General features: G+C 42.0%; 1 protein-coding gene across 2 annotated transcripts in view; it reads left to right on the forward strand.

Moving 5' to 3' along the window:
• The window catches only part of SLC22A4 (solute carrier family 22 member 4), a 61,391-nt gene that overhangs the window by 15,659 nt on the left and 22,702 nt on the right, over nucleotides 1-23,030 (forward strand). For both annotated transcript variants that reach the window (XM_054037924.1, XM_054037925.1), the window contains 3 exons: nucleotides 292-395; nucleotides 9,001-9,155; nucleotides 20,314-20,485. In XM_054037924.1, the coding sequence (XP_053893899.1) occupies nucleotides 292-395; nucleotides 9,001-9,155; nucleotides 20,314-20,485 (431 nt within the window). The remainder of the gene's footprint in view (nucleotides 1-291; nucleotides 396-9,000; nucleotides 9,156-20,313; nucleotides 20,486-23,030) is intronic.

The following is a 23,030-nucleotide window of genomic DNA, read 5'->3' on the forward strand; positions in this document are numbered from 1 at the left end:
ATTTTTAAAATGAACTTGTTACTAAACAGCTAATTTAAATAATCTTTTGATCTGAATGATTGTGAAATGAAAGGAGCCACCACTGTCTAATACAGTATGCCTAGAAATGCCCGATATTCAGACCCAGGCAGAAAAACAAGTGCGGGAGAATACACCAAAGAATGTTGAAATCCAATCACTTTCAAAATGAACTTGTTACTAATCAGCTAATTTAAGTCATCTTTTGATCGGAATGATTGTGAAATGATATTAAGTAATAAGGAATGTTACCTGTTGCTCTTTCTTTTGCAGTGGAATCTGGTATGTGATGATGACTGGAAAACCCCCCTGACTACCTCCTTGTTTTTTGTGGGGGTGCTTATTGGATCCTTTATATCAGGACAGCTCTCAGACAGGTAAAGTACATGCAGAAGGTTAGCCTTGTTGTTTCTAGAATTGTACAGCTTGACCTTACCCTTTAAAAAGAGGAGCGTAAGCTTTCCTTTCTGAGCATGTTTCAAGACTAATCTGTGCTCAACCAAAATGAGGATGCTAAGTCATATACAGTGAGATTTTAAAAGGGGCCTAAGGGAGTTAGGTGCCCAATTCCCATGACTTTCATTGGGAACTGGGCACCTACTCCATTAGCTTCTTTGAAATTCCCAGCTCTGTTCTTCTATTCGTTCAGCAGGCACCTTTAGAATTAAAATCAATGATGCACTTCAAACTAGGAACTAATCTCTGCAAAGTGCACATGTATTTGCCTTGTACTCAGATGTGGTATTTGACCATTCGACAAAGGGTCAGTTGATATTTCTTTATCCATGCTCTTCAAGTAGTTTCATCAAGAATAAAACATCTAACATCATAATGGAAGACCCAGTCTAGGAGCAGTGAGATGGCTTGAACTCAATTCACCATTTTTGTCAGTGTACTGAAGAGGGTTCGATGGAGACAAACTGAGCAGATCCAAAATGAAGGATGGAGCCAACCCTAAATTACTGTAAATCATAACGTGATTCATCAGGAGCAGATATATTTTTCATAGATCCATTCTTCAGATTAAAGACTAGAAGGGACCATTAGATAATCTGGCCTGACCTCCTGTATATCACAGGCCATTGAAAACCACCCATTTAATCCTGTATTAAACCTAAAAGCTTGTTTGGTTAATGTCTTTCTTCCAGAAAGGCATCCAGTCTTGATTTGAAGACATCCAGAAGATATGGAGAATCCACCACTTTCTTTGTTAGTTTGCTCCAGTGGTTAATCAGCCTCACTGTTAAAAAAATGTGTGCCTAATTTCTAATTTGAATTGGTTTGGCTTCAGCTTCCAGCCGTCAATTCTTGTTATGCCTTTTTCTGCTAAAGAGCCCTTTAGGACCTTTCTCACCATGAAGGTACGTAGACACTATAATCACGTCACTCCTCTCAACTCTCCTCCCAAAGAGTGCCATGGTGCCTTTGAGGATGAGCTCTCACTACCTAGAAAATGCCTTATGCAGCTGGCATAAGATCTAGCCTTTGACAGACAAACTCCTATCATATGTCTTCTTGTTGCGAAGGCGTCCTTAATTGAAAGTATGGGTGTGAAAGGTGGGTGTCTAGTACCTATTAACGAGATTGCTCTGGACACAGGGGGCTTGTTAGCTATGGTTGGCAGTCCACCTAGGAGAAGGGACTCCAATTTCAAACTAAGAACTTCTGGCCTGGGTAGCTGGTTTGTAAAATTTGTGCCAATCACACATGCTCTATGGCAGAGGTTCTCAAACTGGGGGTCAGGACTCCTCAGGGGGTCGCAAGATTATTACATGGGGGGTCACGAGCTGTCAGCATCCACCCCAAACCCTGCTTTGCCTCCAGCATTTATAATGGTGTTAAATATATTAAGAAGTGTGTTTAATTTATAAGGGGGGTTGCACTCAGAGGCTTGCTGTGTGAAAGGGGTCACCAATACAAAAGTTTGAGAACCACTGCTCTGTGGGTCTTTGTCCTCGGGGAGTATATCAGTACAATGCTAGGGCATCCCCTGGAAGCAACATGTGACCGCTTCTCCTGAAGGCTATGGAAAATGGGAAAAGGCTACCACCTTCTGGGTGCATGTGCCTAAAGAAGTGAGCCCAAGACCTATGTTTGGCTTTCTTGAATGTGGGAGCAATGACTGGGAAATCAAGAGAAGAAGCCAAGATGTTGAAGAAAAGGGGAATGCACATTATCTGTATACAAGAGTAAAAATGGAAGGGGTTGAAATCCACTGATATTGGATAATGTATTATGACTCTGTAGCAAGGGGGAATGGAATAGGTATGATTATAGCAGTAATATTAAAGGATAGGGTATTGGATATCCAAAGTAAGAGTGACTGGCTGATGAAAGAATAGCACTGAGCGGAGAACAAATATTGAATGTTATATGCAGATATGTGCCACAGGTTCGTTGCATGATGGAGGAGGAGGAGTTCCAGATAGTGCTGGGCCAAGAGATAAGTGAAGTACCACAAGTTGAGAACACATGGGAGAATACAGTGAGGGCCAAGTGATTGTCACAGAGAATGAGGCTTTGGAACTAGAAATGAAGCTGGTGAAGATACCTTAGTGTTAGCCAGAGCCCACAGCTGGTTGTTGCCAGTACTTACTTTATAAAGAGGAAACATCACTTAATGACATACAAGTTCTTTGCCAACAGGTCCCAGATAGATTACTTCCTGAGAAGAGGAAGAGACTAGAAAGTGATTCCAGGAGAGCAGGTTGCAGAGCAACATACATTACGTGTAGTGGATTTCTGTGGGGGGAGGCTAGCGGGGGCCAAAAGATGAATTACAGAACAAAGGATCAAGTGGTGGAAGCTCACAGATAGAGAAGTTAGTCTGAGATTTAAGGATGAGGTTCCGTAGAGATTGGACAACAACCAAACCAACACAACGACACCAATGAGGTTTGGGGAGGAAAATATCCAAACATATTAACACAAACTGCCTCTGGCCAAATGAAAGGATGGAAATTTTATGGCAAGGAGATGTGGTGATCCAGCGATGTGCCAGAGGTAGTAAAGGAGGAGGATCGGTTTAAGCAATGGCAGAAAGTAAGAACTGTGGAAAGTTGAGGAATATAAGCTAGTGAAGTAAATGGTGAAAAGAGTAGTTGTGGAAAAGCCTTATGAACAGAACTACTAATGAAGGAAAGGGAAAAAGGAATATATAGTTTAGGAAAGAAGCACAGAGGACTTGGGAGCTGTGAAGTGTGTAAAAGATGGAAGACTGCGAAATCATTAGGAGGTGTCAGCAGTTTTATGAGAAACTATTCAGTGAAGAGACTGCAAAGAAATCATTGAGCAACAACCTCTTAAGACAACATTAAAGATGACGAAACATGGCTAGGCAGTGGGACCAGACAAGTGTAACAATTGAGGCATTTGAAGCATTAAGCCAGGAGGGGGTAGTGATGAGGAAAAAAATTTTCAGCTCATCCATAGTGGGGAAAAATGTCTGACAGGTGAACTAAGTACATTGGTCCCTATCTTCAAGGTAAAGGTGATGTGCAAGAATGTAGTAAGTAACGACCCATCAAGTTAATGAGTCACACAATTAAATGGCTGGAAAGAATTATTGAGAAAAGTCTTCAGGAGGAGCTGGAGTATCAAGTAAGCAAGAGCCAGTGCCAGGAAGGTCAACAATGGATAAAGTGTTTGCAACCCGAATGCTGCAGAAGAACAGGGAAAAACACAAGGAATTGCACTTTGTGTTTGGATTTGGAGAAGGCTAATGACAAAGCTCCTAGAGAATTGATAGGGGGGTGACTGTGATCAATCAATCTGCTGGAGACATACGTTTTGGTCTATCATGGACACGTATGAATATAGCTCGACCGTAGTGAGAAGCAGCTGCAGTGAGTCATTCACTGTGAAGGGAGGTCTACATCAAGGATCAGCCTTAAGCCCATTCCTATTTGTGACTGTAATGGACACCTTGACGCAGGAGATTGGGCAACAGGGTCCATGGAGCATGGTTTTTGCCAGTTACATTATGTTGTGCTGTGAAGATAAATATGAACTGGAAAGGGACCTAGAACTAATGGAGGGCTGCATTAGAAGAAAATGGCTTACAAGTCAGCCAACAAAAAACAGAATACATGTGATGCTTTGTCAAGAGGGACAATGAGAAGCCAGTAAAACTAGATGATGTGGTTAGATGTTTGGCTGCGTGTGTGTGTTCTCCCTGTGTGTTGCCCCAGCTCTGTGCAGACAGCTGGCAAAGCAGACCTCAAGCAATCTGCCCAATGACCACAAGATCCGTTAAGGTAAGAAGGCGTCAGGCCACGTTTATTGTCGACAAAGCACGGTAATAGCACCTGGCAGACTCTACGAGGATACTAAGACGTATATAGCCGTGACAATGGGGACGCAGCTCAGTGAATGGTGGGACTTTCCATTCCCCCCTTGGCTGGACAAAGATACTCCCTCTGAGATACATCTTTATACCCTGATACAAACAAGTTCCGTACAGCCTCTGACATAGTTAGTTACTGCCCCCTGATGTGGCTAGTTATTACCCATCACCTTGTACATGTTGGTTCGATTAAAACGTTTCTCGTCCTGTCATCCTGACCTTATCTTTTAGGAGGGGTCAGCGTGTTCCTGTTATCCTTGGGGAATGTTTTTGTACCATCCTTGATATCAGGATGTTCTGGTACCACTTGATATTGGGATGTGTTTGCGTGAGTACTCTGTGACTAGCACTTCTTAGGAATGTGTATTTTTGCAATATCAGCCCTGTTCTTGTCAGATTCTGTGAGCAGGTCCTGCCTCATACCAGGCCTCTGATACAAGGGCTTATGTTTCAGGCTCTCTTCCTACTACAGATGGTATAGAGTTTAAAGTCTGTGCGGCAACTTAAATACCTCCATTCAATGTTGAGCATTGATGGGAATGTTAGGGGCTGCATGAAAAGCAGTTGGTGTAAATGGAAGGAAGTGACGGGAATTCTCTGATCTAAGAATATGCGAAAGAAACTAAAAAGCAAAGTGTATAAGGTCATGATTGGGCCAGCCATGACGTATGGCCAGTGAGGAAGAGGGAACTACTACTTCATATTGCTCAGGTGGGTCGTTGTGTAGGATGAGAGGTAATAGGTTATGCAATGAAATGGTATGAGCCATGATTCAGGTAGTCCCCATCACAGAAAAGCTGAGGGAGTATTGACTGAGATGGCTGGGTCATGTGAGATATCGGAGTACCCAAGAAAGATCTAAAAAGGGTGGTTCGAAACCCTGAAAGAAGACATGAAAAACATTGGTGTCAGCTTGGAAGATGCTTGCCAGTAATGCTTGGGGAAGAAGAACAGGAGACACTCGCCCTGCTTGATGGAACAAGGTGAAAGTGAAGAAGAAGAAGAAACAGATTGAACTCTAAGTCTCTCACTGCATGGCATTTTCTCCAGCCCTCGAATAATTCTTGTGGCTCTTTTCTGTACCCTCACCAATTTTGCAACATTTTTCAAAATGTGGACCCCAGAATTGGACGCAATTGTCTCAGTTCAGGGTTAGCTCCACCTCTGACTCCTCCTCCTGTGGTCTCTCTGGACTTTATGCCTTGAGTCTTCCATCTCTTTGGGGTAGAATCCTGCGATTCACCCACTCTTCGACCAGGATACGAGGCTACTGCCTGTGTACCATTTGTGATTGCTCAGCAGGCCTGACTGGGTTCAAGCTCTGTGAGTCTTCTCTTCAGAAGCTGTGACCAGTGGGTCAAAACAGCCTTTTGAAAATAAAGTATTGCGTAATCCAGACAGTAGGTACAAAGCATGACAAGTGCAAAGGTGGGTAACACAATAGTCTATATGCATAAATGACATACCTAAAGCCTAGCTAGGCCTACCTTATCCAGACACCCCCAACTTTGGGAGCGAGGGGACAGTCTACATCCCTGGAGTCTGTCTCCCTCTCCCCTGTTCCTCCGAGTTTGCCCTTTTATCTACCCCAAAGTCCTTTGTCTTCCCCTGTGCCTTGAACCTGGTTAAATTGGCTTATGCGGCCCACCAGGGGGGTCAAGGATAGACTTCAAAGCAGCATTGTCCTTTAATTATCAGCAAATGCGGGGGGGGGGCATTTGGAAGTGTTTGTCCCCCATCCAGGCTACATGTAGCTTAAGCCATGCCTGACTTCACCCCTTATTATCATATAGCAAGCAACACAATAAAAGTCAACCAGAAGAACATAAAATATTATGGGCATCTTCCACATCCTTCATAGCACTATTCCAGTATTGGTCTCACCAGTGTCATGCACAGTGGTAAAATCATCTCCTTACTCCTACTCACTATGCCCCTGTTTATGTATCCAAGCACCGTATTAGCCCTTTTTGCCACAGCATTGCATTGGGAGCTCATGTTGAGTTGCTTGTCCACTACGACCCCTTTTATGGAGCATCCTCAAGGATTTTATGTATCTGCTCAACTCTTGTACAAGGAATCAGCTTCTTGGGATGACGAATGTGGGTTTGTAAAACTTTGATGGAAGTTTTAATCCTAAAACCTCAAGTACTAAATTGCATTTAATCCAAAAGTAATCCGCTGACTCTTGCCTGAAGAGCAGAACTCGGTTAATTTAATATTTTAAAAAGGAGACATGATAATCACTAAAGCTTTCTGGCACCATTTGTGGTGTGGGAAACCTCTTTTAAAAAAAAAAAAAAATCTTCAGCATGTAAATTTGCTTTCAGATACATTCAGTTCTGCCTTGCTGCTGTCAGGGCCCTGATAGGACTTTTTAGTAAAATTTTTGACAATAAAGAGTTGTATTTTCTGAGTTTCACCTGTGCTGTTGCAGAAACCACTCTCCACGTGAGAGAATATTGTAGCCACCCTTTATAATAAAAGCCCCTTAAACTCCACATACAGATCAATGTGTCCTTATGGATGAGGCAGGTATTCTGTGGAAAAATAGTACAGTCTTTAATGACATGAGTCTATATCATCATCCATATGCACATCGGGGCCGAATTAAGGTTGGAGAGGCAATCTTAATTCTGTCCTTTCCTAACTTTTGAGTTCTTGGCTTTGCAACCTTAACACAGCATGTGGAGGGGTTATGTGTCTTTAAATCCAGAGGTTAGCTTGCAGTTATATTTCCATAAGAAAAAGGAAAAGAAACGTAATATAGACCAGAAGTGGAGAAGGAGGATGAAAGATGGAGAGAGGAGTGTATAGTTAAATCATTGCTAGATTTCTACTACCTCAGTTTTATTGTTCCAGCAGAGTAAGCTGCTATGAGACTCGCTCTCCTGCATGTTGATTCTGCATCCGTTGAAGTCACGGGCAAAGCTCCCATTGACTTTAATGCAATGCAAGATTAGGCCTCTGATTAATTGTATATTTATCACACTTATTGGCACTCTGACTACCTTAGATAGATAAATGTCTTGCGTAACTGCAGCTGTTGTATTGCTGTTTCCAAATTGTGCACTCTTCTATACTTTTGGGAGCTGAACTATTTCTGCCAGTATGTGAAAATCAGAAGTGTTCTTCAAGAAGGACAATATATTAAACCTTCTTTATACTACCTATTATTAAAGTTGTCCAACACATCCCATTTTAAGAAACCCTTTTTTCTGTTGCCTATAGTGTGATCAAACATATGAGGGTTTGGGTTGAAATTTTCCATGCCAGGTGTCTGCCTCAGGCTGACTTTTGTTTATTTAAAAAAAACAAAACAAACAAAGAAAAAAAAACTTCAGACAGAATAGTTCAGTTGTTTCCAAGAATGAGACTAGGTCATGGAGCTGGGAGGTGAAAGTGGGAGTGGCATGGAGACTAGGGTCAAGGAGCTGGGAGGTGAAAGTGGGAGTGGCATAGAGACTAGGTCGAGGAGCTGGGAGGTGAAAGTGGGAGTGGCATAGAGACTAGGTCGAGGAGCTGGGAGGTGAAAGTGGGAGTGGCATGGAGACTAGGGTCAAGGAGCTGGGGTGGGAGGAGATTGGAACTTGGACAGTGAGCCTGGAGGGGGAGTGTGGGACTAGGCTGAGAAGTCTAAGGAGTGGAGAGTGGGTCTGGGTAGACAATAGGGTGGCCAGGTGTCCGTTTTTGACTTGAAAGTCTGGTCGAAAAGGGGACCTGACGGTGTCCGGTTGGATCTACTGACTGGACACCCAAAGTTCAGTTACTGTGGGTGGGGGAGGTGCCGAGTCATCACCTGTGCCAGGCGCTACTCAGCTGGGGCCACCTCTTATCTGCATTGGGTGGCTGCAATTCCCCGTGCTGGCTCCGCAGACAAGTCCCTCCCAACCCATGCAGGAGATTGGGGCCGGGGGGGGGGCAGAGGGGGAAAGAGGAGTGAACGGGGATGAGGCCTTGGGAAGAGGTGGGGAAGGGGAGGTTCCGGCACTCCTGATGGAGTGTTTGTTTTTTAAATATTACAGAGTTGGCAGCCCTCTTGTCGACAGGGAGAGTGGAATTGGGGCAAGGAGCCAAGGGTGGGGTAGAGGCAGATTGGCACAGGAACAGGTTAGAAATGATGTAATATTTGTGAAGCACTCAGATACGATAGGGAGGAAATTAATAAATTTGTCTTCGTACAGTAGTTGCCTTTGAACAAGGCCTAGAGCTGCATACTGAACAGTGAGGAGAAAATAAAATATTGAATAGCTTCTCATTAAGTGAGCAGTATCCGTCCTGTGTGCTGAATGAGGAATGGGATCTGGAAAAAATAGTATGTGATGATGTAATTAAAGGCTATCATAATGTATATGCACAAGGGGGCTGAATTGTATCTATGTCACAGAGATACTAACAACTCTTTAGGATGTCTGCTCTTCTGAATTATTTTTGTTAATGTCTTGAGTTCCAAAGAACCTCCATTTTTAATGCTCCTAAAAATGATGGACTAATAGAGCACTGCCAGTGTTGATAAGCTATGTGGCTTTGAGTGGGATGTATGTGCTAGGTCTGTACTGCCTAGCCATGCATCTTGAAATTATTTTTATTCTGTATTTTTTTTTAATATAACTTTCCTCTCTTTGTTTTTGCAAAAGGTTTGGCAGGAAGAGTATTCTCTTTGCAACCATGGCAGTGCAGACTGGCTTCAGTTTTGTGCAGATCTTCTCTACCAGCTGGGAGATGTTCACAGTGCTGTTTCTTATAGTTGGCATGGGACAGATCTCGAACTACGTGGTGGCCTTCATTCTGGGTATGAACATGTCTGTTACATTAAATGCTTGCTGAGTGTGCTGGTGAATGACTTAGGTTTTAATTCCAAGCAGATCGTTTGATAAGAGACTGTCACATTCTCCACTGTGCATAATCCTCAATCTACTCTACTAGGATATTTTCTTGAAAAAATTAAGGAATCTCTGTAAACAAGCACGAACTATATGCTGAATGTACATTTTACCGTCTTAGACGAAAAGAGTATTTTAGAAGACTTTTAAATAATAATGAAAAACGTTTCTTTATGCCAAACCGTAAGCTACAGTGTCCAGTATGTTTATAAATTGAGGTGGAAAAGAAGGAATTCCCACTCCCCTCTTTTTTTTTTTTTTTTTTTTAAGTACCTGCATTAGGACCCAATTCAGCAACTCACTTGGATGTATGCCTAAATCCCATTGATTTCAGTGAGACTTCAGCATATGCTCAAAGTGAAACATATGATTAACTGTTTAGCTAAGTCAGGGCCTTAACAAACTTCCATATTCGGAGAGCTACTCAAATGGTGAATTCAGAGAAGTTGCCAATAATTCAGGCGCAATAATATTCTGCAGATAAAGGAATTTGAAAGTTTATTATACTTAAGTACCTTTCACTAGTTTTGTCAACTTCTCTCGATTTGCGTGGAGTGCTGTGAACACAGTAGTTCATGCTTTGCTCAAGGAAAAATGTACTCTGGCACGGTCAAGTCTGAAACCCTCGCCCTGAATTTTCCTCTCTCTCTAGGGAAAGAAACAGGCTCTGGAAATAGTTCAAGGCCTGTTATCCAAAGGAACAGCTCTCAGAAAAGCCGCGTCAACTCCCTCCCCACTCCACCCACCCACTTGCAGCGAACTTTTTTACTGCCTGTATTTCAGTCCCATGCCAAAGTTGTACCTGGTGTAAATCCATTGTCTTCAGTGAAATTGCACCTTCTTATGCCAGTGCTGGATTCCATTGATCATATTGCTTTAATAACTACAGTGTTGCAAATTAAAATGACCCTTCCATATGGCAAAACAAGGTAAAGTCTGACTAAGTGACCTTTCGCCAAAGGTTAAGTTACTGAAAGGACTGTAGATTTGCATGCATTCTTGACAGTGAGATCACATTAAATGTGTATAGTTCACTCACTGTGCCACCACTGGTTTTGTTTTTAAGCAGATGTTGATCAGACAGTTAAAACATTTTTATAATTTTTCATTTTTAATCTTATTTGGTTTACAAACTTATTTTTCCTAAAACCAGAAGCATTGTAACCATATTATAGTGTGTTACATGCCAGATTTTTCTTTTTCAATGTAATCCCCTACAAACTGGATGGAAGCTGGAAAGGAAAATGCTGATACATCATGACCACGAATATTTCAAAAGAACGGACTTTTTTCACAGTGCATTTACTACAAAGTATGATTTCCAAATGAGATGATTTAAAGAATATTCATTCCAATGGTAGTCAATTAATTAATTTCATCATCCATTTATCATTGTTTTATTTAGTGTTATGGTCAACTCATATGCTATTGCATATATAATCAGTGCATGTTAAATAGATTTAAGTTGTAGAATTATAGAAGTATAAGAGTTAATAAAAGGCCACGCTATAAATAATCCTTAAACATCCAAGAAAGCATGAATTTTTCTTTCAGCATATAGCTAATATGTCTTTGATAACAGGGTTACATCTGAATAATTACGTTAGTTATACTGTGGCTTTAAATACATACTACCTCATAGGAAAATAGCATCTGAAACGGGCAGTCCCTCAATAGGATACTAAGGTTGGGAGTATCTTGTAAAATGCTGATAACACAGGAAAAATGTACCCATTTCTATTCACTTGAGTCTGTGCTACTAGAACACCTGCCATCCCTCTAAGCGAATCTTAGTGGAGAGATTAAGGGTGGATTTATTTTGTAGAACTGCTTCCAGATGTGAAGGCTCACACTCAAGGGTTCAATCCACTAGAGAACAGTGTGATAGATACTTCAGACTTGCATGGCGTCCTCTCTAAGGGCTTGTTCCATAGCCTGCCAAAGTCAGTGGGCCTGAATTTAACTGACTGTGGAAAGTTATCTCCTAGGGACGCTTTATTGAATATTCTCAAGCAAGCTCACTTGACTTAACCGAAAACTTAGTTGTTAAGGGACACGTGGAAGTAAAATATCTTGGTACTGTGCTATCAACATTTTCATAATCAAGAGGGGAGGAGACAAATGAACTGTGTCCCATAGCAGAGCCTTCCCCTCACCATGTGGCTAGCTAGCAAGTGATTTGTTCCAGAGGCCAGTTACTTTTTTTTTTTTTTTTTATATACAAAATCTCATTCGCCTCTGTTGGGCACTTTCTCTCAACAGCACAATGTGGCCTTAGACAAACCTATTTTGTGTCTCAAGTATCCATTTCTAAGGCATCTGTGTAGCACTGCTAGTAAAAGACGACCTTAAGTTGTGAGATTGACCTCCTAGTAGAGGTGCAGGGTGTGATGCTTCCTGAAGGTACCCGGAGTTGTGAGGCAGCTCGCTGCCACCTGCCCTTAGCCTTGTCTGTGCCTGCCATGGGTCAGCTCCCCGACGCCAGCGGCCATGGGCAACATAAGCACTCTCCTCTGGCCTGGCAGGCCCCATGTTACTCTGCAGGTGAGCAATAGGCCCTCCGAGTATCTCCCTGGCATATCCAGCCCCTGGTCCACTCGGTATTGAGAGATTTGCTGCATCCAAAGAAATAGTGCAACCCAGTTTACCAGTTTCCCCTCAGATCACTGCTTTTCTTTACACACACCTCTTAGATATGTTTATAGTGAAATCAAGTACAAGTTTGTTTAACAAAGATTAGAGATTCAAAAAGTAGGAAATAGAAGTATTGGAAAGAAATGGTTACATATAAAAGAAAATTGTAACACACATTCTAAAGCCTAGACTCAATTAACAAAATACTCTCAAGTCTTGTAGAATATTGCTCACCCAAAATCCTTGCAGTGCTTTACAGCCAGGCTTGGCTGTGACCCTCCTTTCAGCTTGCCTCCCAGGTGAAGGATTTATGTTTCTTTGCCCCAAGATATACTTGTCCCATCCTTTTGCCTTTATTTATAAACAGGACACCCACTGCTGTGTGTTTCATCTTACAGATTTCCTTTCTTGTAGATTTTGCAATCTCTCATTTTACAACTGGCGAAGTATGCCTCAGGCTGTATGCCTATTTGCATACAATACACCATACCCGTATAGTTAAAAATAGGTGTCTCTTACCTCCTGCCTGAAAGGAACATTCCAAGGTATGTCACCTTTTGGTGACCTTCTTAAATCAAAGACCTTAAGAACATAATTTTCAGTATGGATACATACCTCCTTAAATACTATCCGTACATATATTTCACAATGATTATGTCAGCTATAGCTCTCGGCAGAGACCTTCTGTGCCACTCTTCAGAGAACTGTTTTATGTATATGTCCGACTTGGGGATCCCTATGAAACCCATGCCTGCCCCTTCTGCCCTCTGCCGATTTGCACCAAGAGGTCCCTGGGTCACACAGGGAAAAATAAGTGGTGGAGAAGATCTAATTTCCTCTGCCTCATCTCCCTTCTTGGATCTACCTTCAGCTCCTCAGAAGAAGAAGAATTCTTCAATACTTGCTAATAAGTATAAGTGGATTGTCCAGCTTTTCCTGAATCCAATGAGGAAATAAATCAGCTGAAAGAGAAAAAAAATTACAGACTCTCATTCTTATAATTTGACTTTAATGGTATGTTTTTTTGGGAGGAATGCTGTTGAGTGAAGGTTTCTGCCTCTCTCAAGGAAAGTTTGCCTGATGGGAGGCTTGAATGGGTTTCCCATTATTTGGGAAAGAACAAAGTACAATATTTGAGAAATCCAAACTGAAAGCCAAATTTTGGTCCAATTGTTGCTGTTAGCAGATTTTCCATTCTTAAATGAGATCAGGATTTGGTTCTACACACTTAACTTAGTACACAGTTTGATCAAATAAATGAACCTAACGATTTGACAAAAACTTAGCCGAGGTTTTAGTGTTGTGCATTAACAAAGCAAATAGGTCAATCAGATGAGTTATTGTACTTCTAGCAGAGTATCAGGATAAGTTAAGTATTTAGGATGAAGGGGCAGTTAAATCATGGATTTTTGAAAGCACTGGGCAGTGTTTTTACGCCACATTGTATTAGGCTACATAGTTATAGCATGTAAGTGGCAATCATTTGGATTCCCTCTGCTTTATCACATGTAGGTTAGAGCAATGTGCTGTACTGGTATGTAAGAATGTGCTGTCTCATTAATGATAAGAGAAAGGGAAAACGTAAGAGAAATACACACCAGCTAGAAAGGAGGAAGATGTAACAAGCAAGAGTCAGCTGTCATATAACTATTCTAGGGCTGCAAGCCATCTAGCAGAAAAATATGGTGGGAAAAATGTTATAAAAGGGTGATCATAGAAGATCAGGGTTGGAAGGGACCAGGAGGTCATCTAGTCCAATCCAGTGCTCAAAGCAGGACCAATCCCCAGGCAGATTTTTGCCCCAGATCCCTAAATCGCCCCCTCAGTGATTGAACTCATAACCCTGGGTTTAGCAGGCCAATGCTCAAACCACTGAGCTATCCCCTTCCCCCCACAAAAACCCTTGAAAGGTCATTGAGTCCAGTCCCCTGCTTTCACAGCAGGACTAAGTACTGTCCCTGACAGATTTTTTTTGCCCAAGATCCCTAAATGGCCCCTTCAAGGATTGAACTCCTAACCCTTTAGCAGGCCAATGCTCAAATCACAGAGCTATCCCTCCCCCTACCCAATGATCCAACAGTGAAAAGTTTTAGTCATGACCAGGCAGTTGTAACCAGGATGCTTTTAGGAATCCTTATTTTGGGGGAATGTATCTGGTTGAAAAACAAACTGGGCCTTCTTGGTCAAAGCCTGGTGTTTGAAATAGGGATGTCTTTTAAAAAAATGTTTCTATGTTAAACTGAGATGCCATTTTGACACTAGCATCTTGATAATTTCAGTTAAAACCACATACTAACAGTTAATCCTATTCTTTTCCACCCCTGTGAAACACTAATGGGGAAACCTTACTTTTAAATGTTCCAAAACACAATGTAAAATCAGTACTATGCAAGGGGGCATGGCAAGGTCTCAGCATGGCTAATGGGTGTCACAACCATTAGCAGCATGGTGCTGATAAGTAAGTCAGGCCATCAGCAGAGATACAGTTTATCCCCATCCAAGTCCTGGTTGTTATCAGTCTCTTTCAGATGAGGTTGTTTGAAGTTGAAGGGGCTGTGCCAGGCCTTTGATCTAAGTTCATGGATCATTACTGAGCTGTACAGCACTGACGGGTTTCTGAGCTAGTAAAGTTGCTATTAAAAAGATTGTCTTTTGCTCAGTGGGCTAAGTCAATGCCATTTGCTGAACTGAAAATCCTTTTAGAAAAATGTGTTGGGTCTCTTTTTAACCTACAACACTGTGGATTAAGTTGGAGACATGGTGATTAACGGGAGCTGTATTTGTTCTCTAGTGATAACTATTCCTACATAAATCCCATCTACTAGGCTTTGTGAGTTTGGTGCTGATTAGATAATCTTAAATGGTTATTAACTATATAACCTCTCAGCATGTAAGCTGGGTAATTGGCTTCCAAACTCACAATGTACCTGTTTGTGTTCTCCTCAGTATTTCATGAAGGTTAACCAGTACAAGACAGCAACCTAGTTCTGGGAAGATAATTAGAATGTTATGTCTGGTCTTACTGTTTAATCCAGCCTGTTTCTAAACTCTCTCTGTGCATGTGCATTTGTGTGTGAAGTTAGCATCTGTTGTTAGGAGACAGGCCAATGGGAGCTACTGGAAGCGGTGCGGGCCGAGGGGCTTTCCCTGCAGAACAAGTTTGGGAACCACTGCATTAGTGGGAATAATTTCTTTTTGAACCTATGTTTCATTTCTGCAGTTCTGTCCTTCAGCCGTCTACCTGGAAAGCCTTTTCTACAGGAACTTTTTCTTTCCTTCCTTAGCTTCAGGCATCTGTTACTTTCCATGGTTACCAGATTTTTTGTGGTCAAGTAATGTGACTATAAAAATACACTACATTTGTACAGTATCAGAGGGGTAGCCGTGTTAGTCTGGATCTGTAAAAGCAGCAAAGAGTCCTGTGGCACCTTATAGACTAACAGACGTATTGGAGCATTAGCTTTCGTGGGTGAATACTCACTTCGTCGGATGCATGTGAGGGGTTAATATTTAATGGTTCATTTCTAGTCATACAATTTCTAGTCATCCGACGAAGTGGGTATTCACCCACGAAAGCTCATGCTCCAATACGTCTGTTAGTCTGTAAGGTGCCACAGGACTCCTTGCTGCTTTTACATTTGTACAGACACTTTAGTAATGTCCTGAAATTGCTCTCTTTTGGCGGGAAAGGAATATAAAAGTACTCGAGAGACTTAATCTTATGTTAGATCTTATTTTTGAATTGTCGCAAATCCTAAAGTTCTAACAAAATGGTTAAACCCCATAATTCATTGGGTTTTTTTTTTAAATACTGAACTTCTCATAAAGACACAAAACAAACAACAACAACCCGGGGAGAATATTATAACTTTGCTCTTTTTAAAAAAACAAAAACACGAAAGGTGGGGGTGGAGGAGATCCTTTTTGAAATTGCTTAATGGGGAATTATTCATGAGCCGCTTGCTCAGGTTAGTCAGTCTCCTAAATAAATGCAGCGCATAAATAGACCTTGTGCATTTCTACCACAATAGCTTTTAGGCAATATTGCAATGCACTTTTATGAACTATATAACTCGTATGTACCCCCCTAAACTCCCTTAGACCTTTGTATCTGTCTGCTTGATGTCGTTAATTGAGTCCACATCATATTCAGTGAGTAAAGGAGTCTAATGCCCCTAATGGATAGGAAATTTCTGTAGTCCAGTAACTGAGGACCCATGTGAGAGATGGGATAAAATTGTTATGCACAGACTTCCTTAAGAGAAGGCTAGGCATTTTATTGGAAAAAGAACTAGGCAACTAAAGGCTTACACTGTTCCTCTCTCCAAGGCTGGGTCTACACTACCCGCCTGAATTGGCGGGTAGAAATCGACCTCTCGGGGATCGATTTATCGCATCCCGTTGGGACGCGACAATCGATCCCCGAATTGACGCTCTTACTCCACCAGCGGAGGTGGGAGTAAGCGCCGTCGACGGGAAGCCGCAGAGGTCGATTTTGCCGCCGTCCCTACAGCGGGGTAAGTCGGCTGCGATACGTCGAATTCAGCTACGCTATTCGCGTAGCTGAATTTGCGTATCTTAAATCGACCCCTCCCCCCCCCGTAGTGTAGATGTAGCCTAAAGGACTGAGTATCACATTGGCACAACGTGTGTGCTGAATGAGCCAGCTGTCAAAAATTTGTTTTGATTTAGGGATGCATGGTTATTTGAACTGTAACTCTATTACAAGATATTATCCTTATTATTGATGTCCTTCAACTTATGATCATGTTATTGTCTTCATATTGCAGTCCTTCTCTTTCAAAACGAAATTATAGATTGATCCAACCTCAGTACAAACTTGCAGTCCTTTACCTGGGAGAATCTATGTCCGTTTGTCCATTATTTTAAATCCACAGACCTGCTTCTTTTCAGGATCTTTCAAAGCCGGATTATATGATAACTCTTAAACTGGAAGATCATTAAACAGGGAAACAGATTCACTCCTAGTAGGACGCTTGGTGAAGGTTCCCGAAAGCTGGCGTTTGTTATAAGTGATCTATTTTAAGCTCCAAAGCAGACACAATCTATCCTAGACAAGTCATTGTGAAAAATGAATAAAAACAACAAAATTCTGCCCAGATTCCTGGCTAAAGTTAATTTTATTTTTTGCTACTTATTATATTAATTGTATAGGCCCTTAACAGTACTGCTAATCACTGAACTAGTCTGAACTGCGTGAGTATTTCTCCACTCTTTTCCTTATGCAATATCTCAGTTGTATTTTATCTTGGATCACCACTTCCATCATCTTGTGGAATGCCTCAAAATGATGATAGTATGACATTCCAGCACTGCATCTTCATGACTCACCAGTGTTATTGATGCAATGTGTCAGCACAGCCCTGGTGCAATGATGGGGTGTTGCAACACATCCCCCTTCCCGACCCCATAAAAAATTTGCCTTTGGAGCTACTGGGAAGAGGTGGGGTTTTCTTCTTCTGCCATTTCCTTCTTTCCATTGCATTTTCCAGCACTTTACAAGGACAGAGAGAGGCACGTTCTATTTGAGTTTATTTGCTCAGTTCTCACCGAGTTGCTCCATGTGGCCAGACATAAATGCTTTTACTGTACATTGAAAGTCACTGCTGAAGTTGCTAGAGGGATGTTACGCGATCACAGATTAGCGGGAAAGCGATCTGCATGTTGGCAATAGGAGGTGATGTGTCCACATGACAATCTGTTTATTGAAACGTGGTCCAGGGTATAAGAAAGTTGAGACTCTCCTGTCTTGAGAAAGGATGCAAAGAATATGAATAAGTGGGAAATGATTAATAATAAAGTGACCCAGGAATTGGAACTAAATCTAGTGTTGTTTTAATATTATTAAAGAAACAATGTCAGGTTAAGTATCAGGGGGTAGCTGTGTTAGTCTGTATCCACAAAAACAACAAGGAGTCCGGTGGCACCTTAAAGACTAACTGATTTACCCAAATAAATCTGTTAGTCTTGAAGGTGCCATCGGCCTCCTTGTTGTTAATGTCAGGTTAAAAACTTCCAGGGTATTTTACTAATAGCACATTAGGAATTAAAACTGAAAATGTTGTAAACATTTTTAATTTTTCATCATTTTATGCTGTCCTTTCTAAACATCAGTGGGCATGGGGGATGAAAACATTGGGTAGTTTGTTTAAATTTCAGGTTCTTATGCACTAACATAATATTTTTGTCTGGGCTGCAAAAGCATCCAGGGAATATTTAAAAAAATGCTGTTTTCTGAGTTGTTTGTTTTAATTTCATGGAAACAACTTCTTGCAAACCTAAATTACCTTAGTCTGGGCCAGTCCAGTGGTTCTGAGGAGGTGGCTTTGCTTTGTGTAGCTGGACCATTGCAGCCTTTAAACTAGCCGAAGTGACTAGCTGGGGATTCCCCTGTAGAATCCCTGGGTGCCATGCAGCCAGAGTAGGGGATGTGCTGGGGTTGGAGTGAGTGTGGCTGAAACGCGCTGTGCTCAGGCGATCCTCAGATGCTGCAAATCCTCCTAAGGCTGTTCAGGCTATTGTAATTTAGATCAGCCCTGAGGCTGCTCTGATTTGTGCTGAGGGTGCCCTGGAGATAAGGGAGAGAGAATAAAGGTGGCGTAAAGTCATCTTCATTCCCCTTTTGGGTCCTATGCCAAATGTAGCTCAGCCAGACTTGAGAGCTAGGATCTGTGTGTGTCCCCTTATAACTGCTTAGAGGGGCTGGACAGTGAGGTAACTCAATTTACTAGCATAATATTTAGGTAAGTCAAAATCAGTGAGGATTGTAAGCAACTCCAGAGGATCCAACAATATGTAGTAACCGGGCAACACCATGGAAGACTGATTTCAGTGCAAGTAAGTGCAAAGTGTTCAGCCCAGTATGCGGTAACCTAAGCCATATGTACCTGCGCTCGGGTTCCAGATTAGTTATAGCTTCTGTAGGGAACACTGAGACACCTCAAACTGAACAGGTTAAAGGATCTTTCTCCATCATGATATCAACAAGGCGAAACTACCACTGTGGTGTTTCAGAGAAAAATCCTGATACTATGCCATTGTATGTAGGTGGTGTATCCTCCTCAAGAACAGTGCATTCAATCTAATTAATGTAATTTTAGGAAAACTCAAAGTTTGAGAAGGGTCATGGAAATGATTGGAGGCTTATAGGGACTTCCAAACAAGGCGAGATTGAAAGACTAGGAATACTTATTTTGGAGAAGTATGGTAGGAAATATAGGCAAAGACTTTCAGAAATGAGTGTCTGAAGTTAGGGTCCCAAGCACTTATTTAGACACCCAAAGAAGTGGCACTCAGCAAATTCCATTGAAGTTAATGTGAACTATTAGGTGTTTGGCATTTTAAAAACCGGGCCAGTGAAGGCCTCAAATGTCCCTGTTTATCCTTTCCGGGGACACGAGGGCACTCAAAATTTATTATAATAGAAGACTGCTTTATGCAGTTGGTGAACCTGTGGAACGTGCCACTGCAGGGAAGAACTGAAGCAAAGGGTTTAGCAAGATTTTCAAAAATCTGTTGTATGTTCGTGTGAATAACAGCATCTGTGGTTTTGTGTCTGAAATGTAAATTCTTGGAGTGAGCGAGAGATTTGCTGCCCTCGTCTTCAGGTGCTATTGTAGAGGATTAGGGGCAGCGGCTCTATGCCTTCCTCTGAAGCATCTGCCATTGACCACCGTTGGAAACAGGGCACTGGACATGTGGCCCCATCAACTAATATGGCAGTTTTTTAATCCTGATCTATTTGGAGTGAGCCATGTTTCAGTATAAACTTCCTTTATGTTCTGTTCCCAAATTACTTAAAAACTTCTGGGAGAGATGAATAAGAAGGCTTGATTAAAAGGACACTGTCAGCTGTTTTTTTCTCTCTTAAATCCCCAGTCTTTGCAATGGCAGAAATGTAAGTCTCCTCCTACTTTTGTCCTGTCCCTTGAGCAAGTATTGATGCTAGCAATGCAGAAATTCAGAGGGGTGCTGAAACAAAGCTCTAAAAAAGGGGCCCATTTATTTTGTTGTCTTTGCAACATCACAGAAGTTATGAGGAAGATGTCTAGTGTTGAAAATAGCTGTGTATTACTTGAAATCTGCTTTTGCAGAACCAGCAAGGGGGCACTGAAAGAGGTGGTTCCCACACAGATGGTGGCTGGGCTCGCAATTACTCATTAATGGCTTGGCAACTTTGAAATCTCTTATACGATTAAAATCTGGAAGACTGTCCCACCAGATTATCTTCACGTTAAGGTTGGCCTTATTTTGGGCCAGAACTCCTTGGCAGTGTCCCTTTAAGTATTACAAGGGAAATGACTCCATTTTAAAGATTGCTTTAGCTGATTTTTGTAAATGCGATAAAATATTTAGACGTGGTTTTTACAAAAAGAGTTAAAATGCTAATACAAACTCCCTTGTTTTGAACAGGCACAGAAATTCTTGGCAAATCAGTTCGTATTATATTCTGCACATTAGGAGTTTGCATATTTTTTGCAATTGGCTACATGTTGCTGCCACTATTTGCTTACTTCATCAGAGACTGGCGGATGCTGCTTCTGGCTCTTACAGTACCTGGGGTGCTCTGCGTTCCACTGTGGTGGTGAGTTTAATTGTCTTGCAAGGTGTTCGGCTTCAGACAGTCCCATCTGTAGCTGGTAACCTCCAGTTTAAATTGTGAAACAACCAGTTGGATTATAATTGCTGTGGATTTTTTTTTCTCTTCACGTTTTGGTATTGGGCGTGCCAAGTGAAGGGATTTGCCTTGAAGACGAAACATTTTCAGCCAGTTTTAAGATAACGTAACTTATCTGTGTGCTGAACCCTGCTGACACTGCTAGAGTCCATCTTATGCTGGCTTTCCAGTGCTGTTTGGAAATTCTTTCCAGACTATCGGACTCTTAACCTCAAACTCTCTTTATAACCTTTTTGTTATCTCCTTTATTATTGCTGGATGAGTTGTACTATACAAACTTTCCCTTCCAACTTTTCTTCCTTCCCTTTTTTTAGAAGCCTATTTTCTATGAGGATGCAACTGTTGGAATGCAACAAAAATCTTCCTTATTGAAATGCTACCCAGAAACTCTGTGCTTTGCTACACACAATATTTGTGTCTGAGGGCAGGATAAGGGTAAGAGACTGGAGTAGGGAGGATGTTTAAAACTTGTCTATGACATTGTGACTGTGATGAACATCTTGTACTCCTGCTCGGCCTTCTGGCTCAGATCATATGTCGTTTAGCTTAATACATCTTCCTTTGGGGGGATTCTACCCTGCCCTTAAAAGAGGAGAAACTCTATGGTCTAATAAATCTCCTTGATCTTTAATTACTCTGATCTTTTTCATAACTCACTTTTAGTCTCACCACCTCTGGGCACAGTGTTGAGTCATTAAAAACAAAGGAAGTGTGGTGGAGTAGGGAAGCCAGCAACTAACAGTTTGGCCCAGCAGGCTCGCTGGAATCTAGGGTTCTAGCTTCGTGCCAGATCCTGCAACTTGTACCATATGCCTGGACACTGCCGTCAGTAGGCCTTTGTAGAGTGCACCTCTGTTAAGCAGTTTGCAAGATTGGGGCCTAAACACAAGTAATTTACATTAATATGATCATTTTAGTGACTTACGTCATGTCTTGGGTGCAGTGCCTCTCGTACATCAGATTCCTCACTAGAGGGAGATGCTCGTGGCATATGGGGGTGAGTTGAGGAAAAAAAGTCTCAGCCCTAACATTTTGGTGCTCAGTTTTCTTCTCTCCTCCCCCGCTTCCCTCCCTCCCCCCCGCCCCGGGTAAAGTTTGGTCACAGTTTGGGGGGTTTCACAGAGCAAGGTATTTGTTCCTCTAATGTGGCCTTGGAAAAGAAGTCAAAATCCAAAAAATTAATGATGGATTAACCCAATAGACCATAACAGATCCTCTGTCAGCAGTTCTGAAAGCTAAGCTTATTTGCTGTCTGGATGGTATCTGCGCCAAATGCCATATAACTCTTCCAAGAGTGGCTGTGCGGATTGATTTGCTGTAACAGTTCACAGCTCCTTTGTCATCATAGTTGTGTTACTTTTGGAATGTGAGGTCAGCCATACAGCAGGAAACCACCCTGATAAACCAGGCATCTCATGTGCATCTTTGCTAATCCATGCAGCATTAACAAATTCAGAGCAATCCAAGGTTAGTTTATCCTAAAAACAACATATCAGAATCCCTTTATCTGTCTGTGATGCCTTTTCTTTGCAAAGATCTACTTCACTACTGAAGTAAAACCATGGCATGCCGCTGTTAGGATGAAATATGGTTTTGTGTATTTTAAAATTATTTGGGGAAACCAGTCCTGTACAGTAAATAACTTTCCAACCATAACTCCCATTAAAAACAAACAAACAAAATGTTTACGTGCCTAGGTTAAGGGATGAGGTTGAATTTTAGTCTAAAGGAAATGGAAAATATAAAGATGTCGCTACCGCCTTCTCCTAACCCCCCATGCCAGCTGAGTGAAGGGAGTTCTGACAGGCTTACCCAGGTCCTTGCATATGTGGGTTATAGTGGCACGGTCACCAAAACAAAATTCTGTGCCTCGATCAGGTGCATGATTATTTAGCGTGCGTTATGGAAGCTGCACTGAAGACGAGAGAGCACACTAAACAACCAGGTGTATACAAACGCAGCCCCAGGGACAGCTCGCTGGGTCAGTATTGGTCAGTAGCTTGTCCAGGGCGGGATTTACATGAGCACCATGACCTCTTGCAGGTTCATTTGGCTGGTTGATCAGAACTCTATGGCTTCTTTGGCTCCACCCTGGTTTTTTTTCTCAGCCAATTGGATACCTCATCCTGTAAGGGGCTATGCCAGCCTACCTGGCCTTTAGAGACTGGGGATGCCGTCTTGAAGCTGACCTGACTTCCTGGGACTTGGAGATCTATGGCTCTGAGTGCCTTATACCTTTCAAAATATTTGTACAAATTTAAAGTGGGGGAGAATCTTACAATCCTTTGGAAAAGGTTTCCACTTAGATCAATGGGAACCATCATATGCATTTCTCAGCTGTTGCCACTATGGGTCCTTCCCTCTTTCCTCCCCACTTTTCTTCTCCCTGCTCCTTTCTCCCTTCCCTTGCTACTAACACCATGCACCAGCCTCTTTCCCATTAAACCCTGGC

Source organism: Malaclemys terrapin, chromosome 8 (genome assembly GCF_027887155.1).
Source record: "Malaclemys terrapin pileata isolate rMalTer1 chromosome 8, rMalTer1.hap1, whole genome shotgun sequence".
NCBI lineage: Eukaryota > Metazoa > Chordata > Testudines > Emydidae > Malaclemys > Malaclemys terrapin.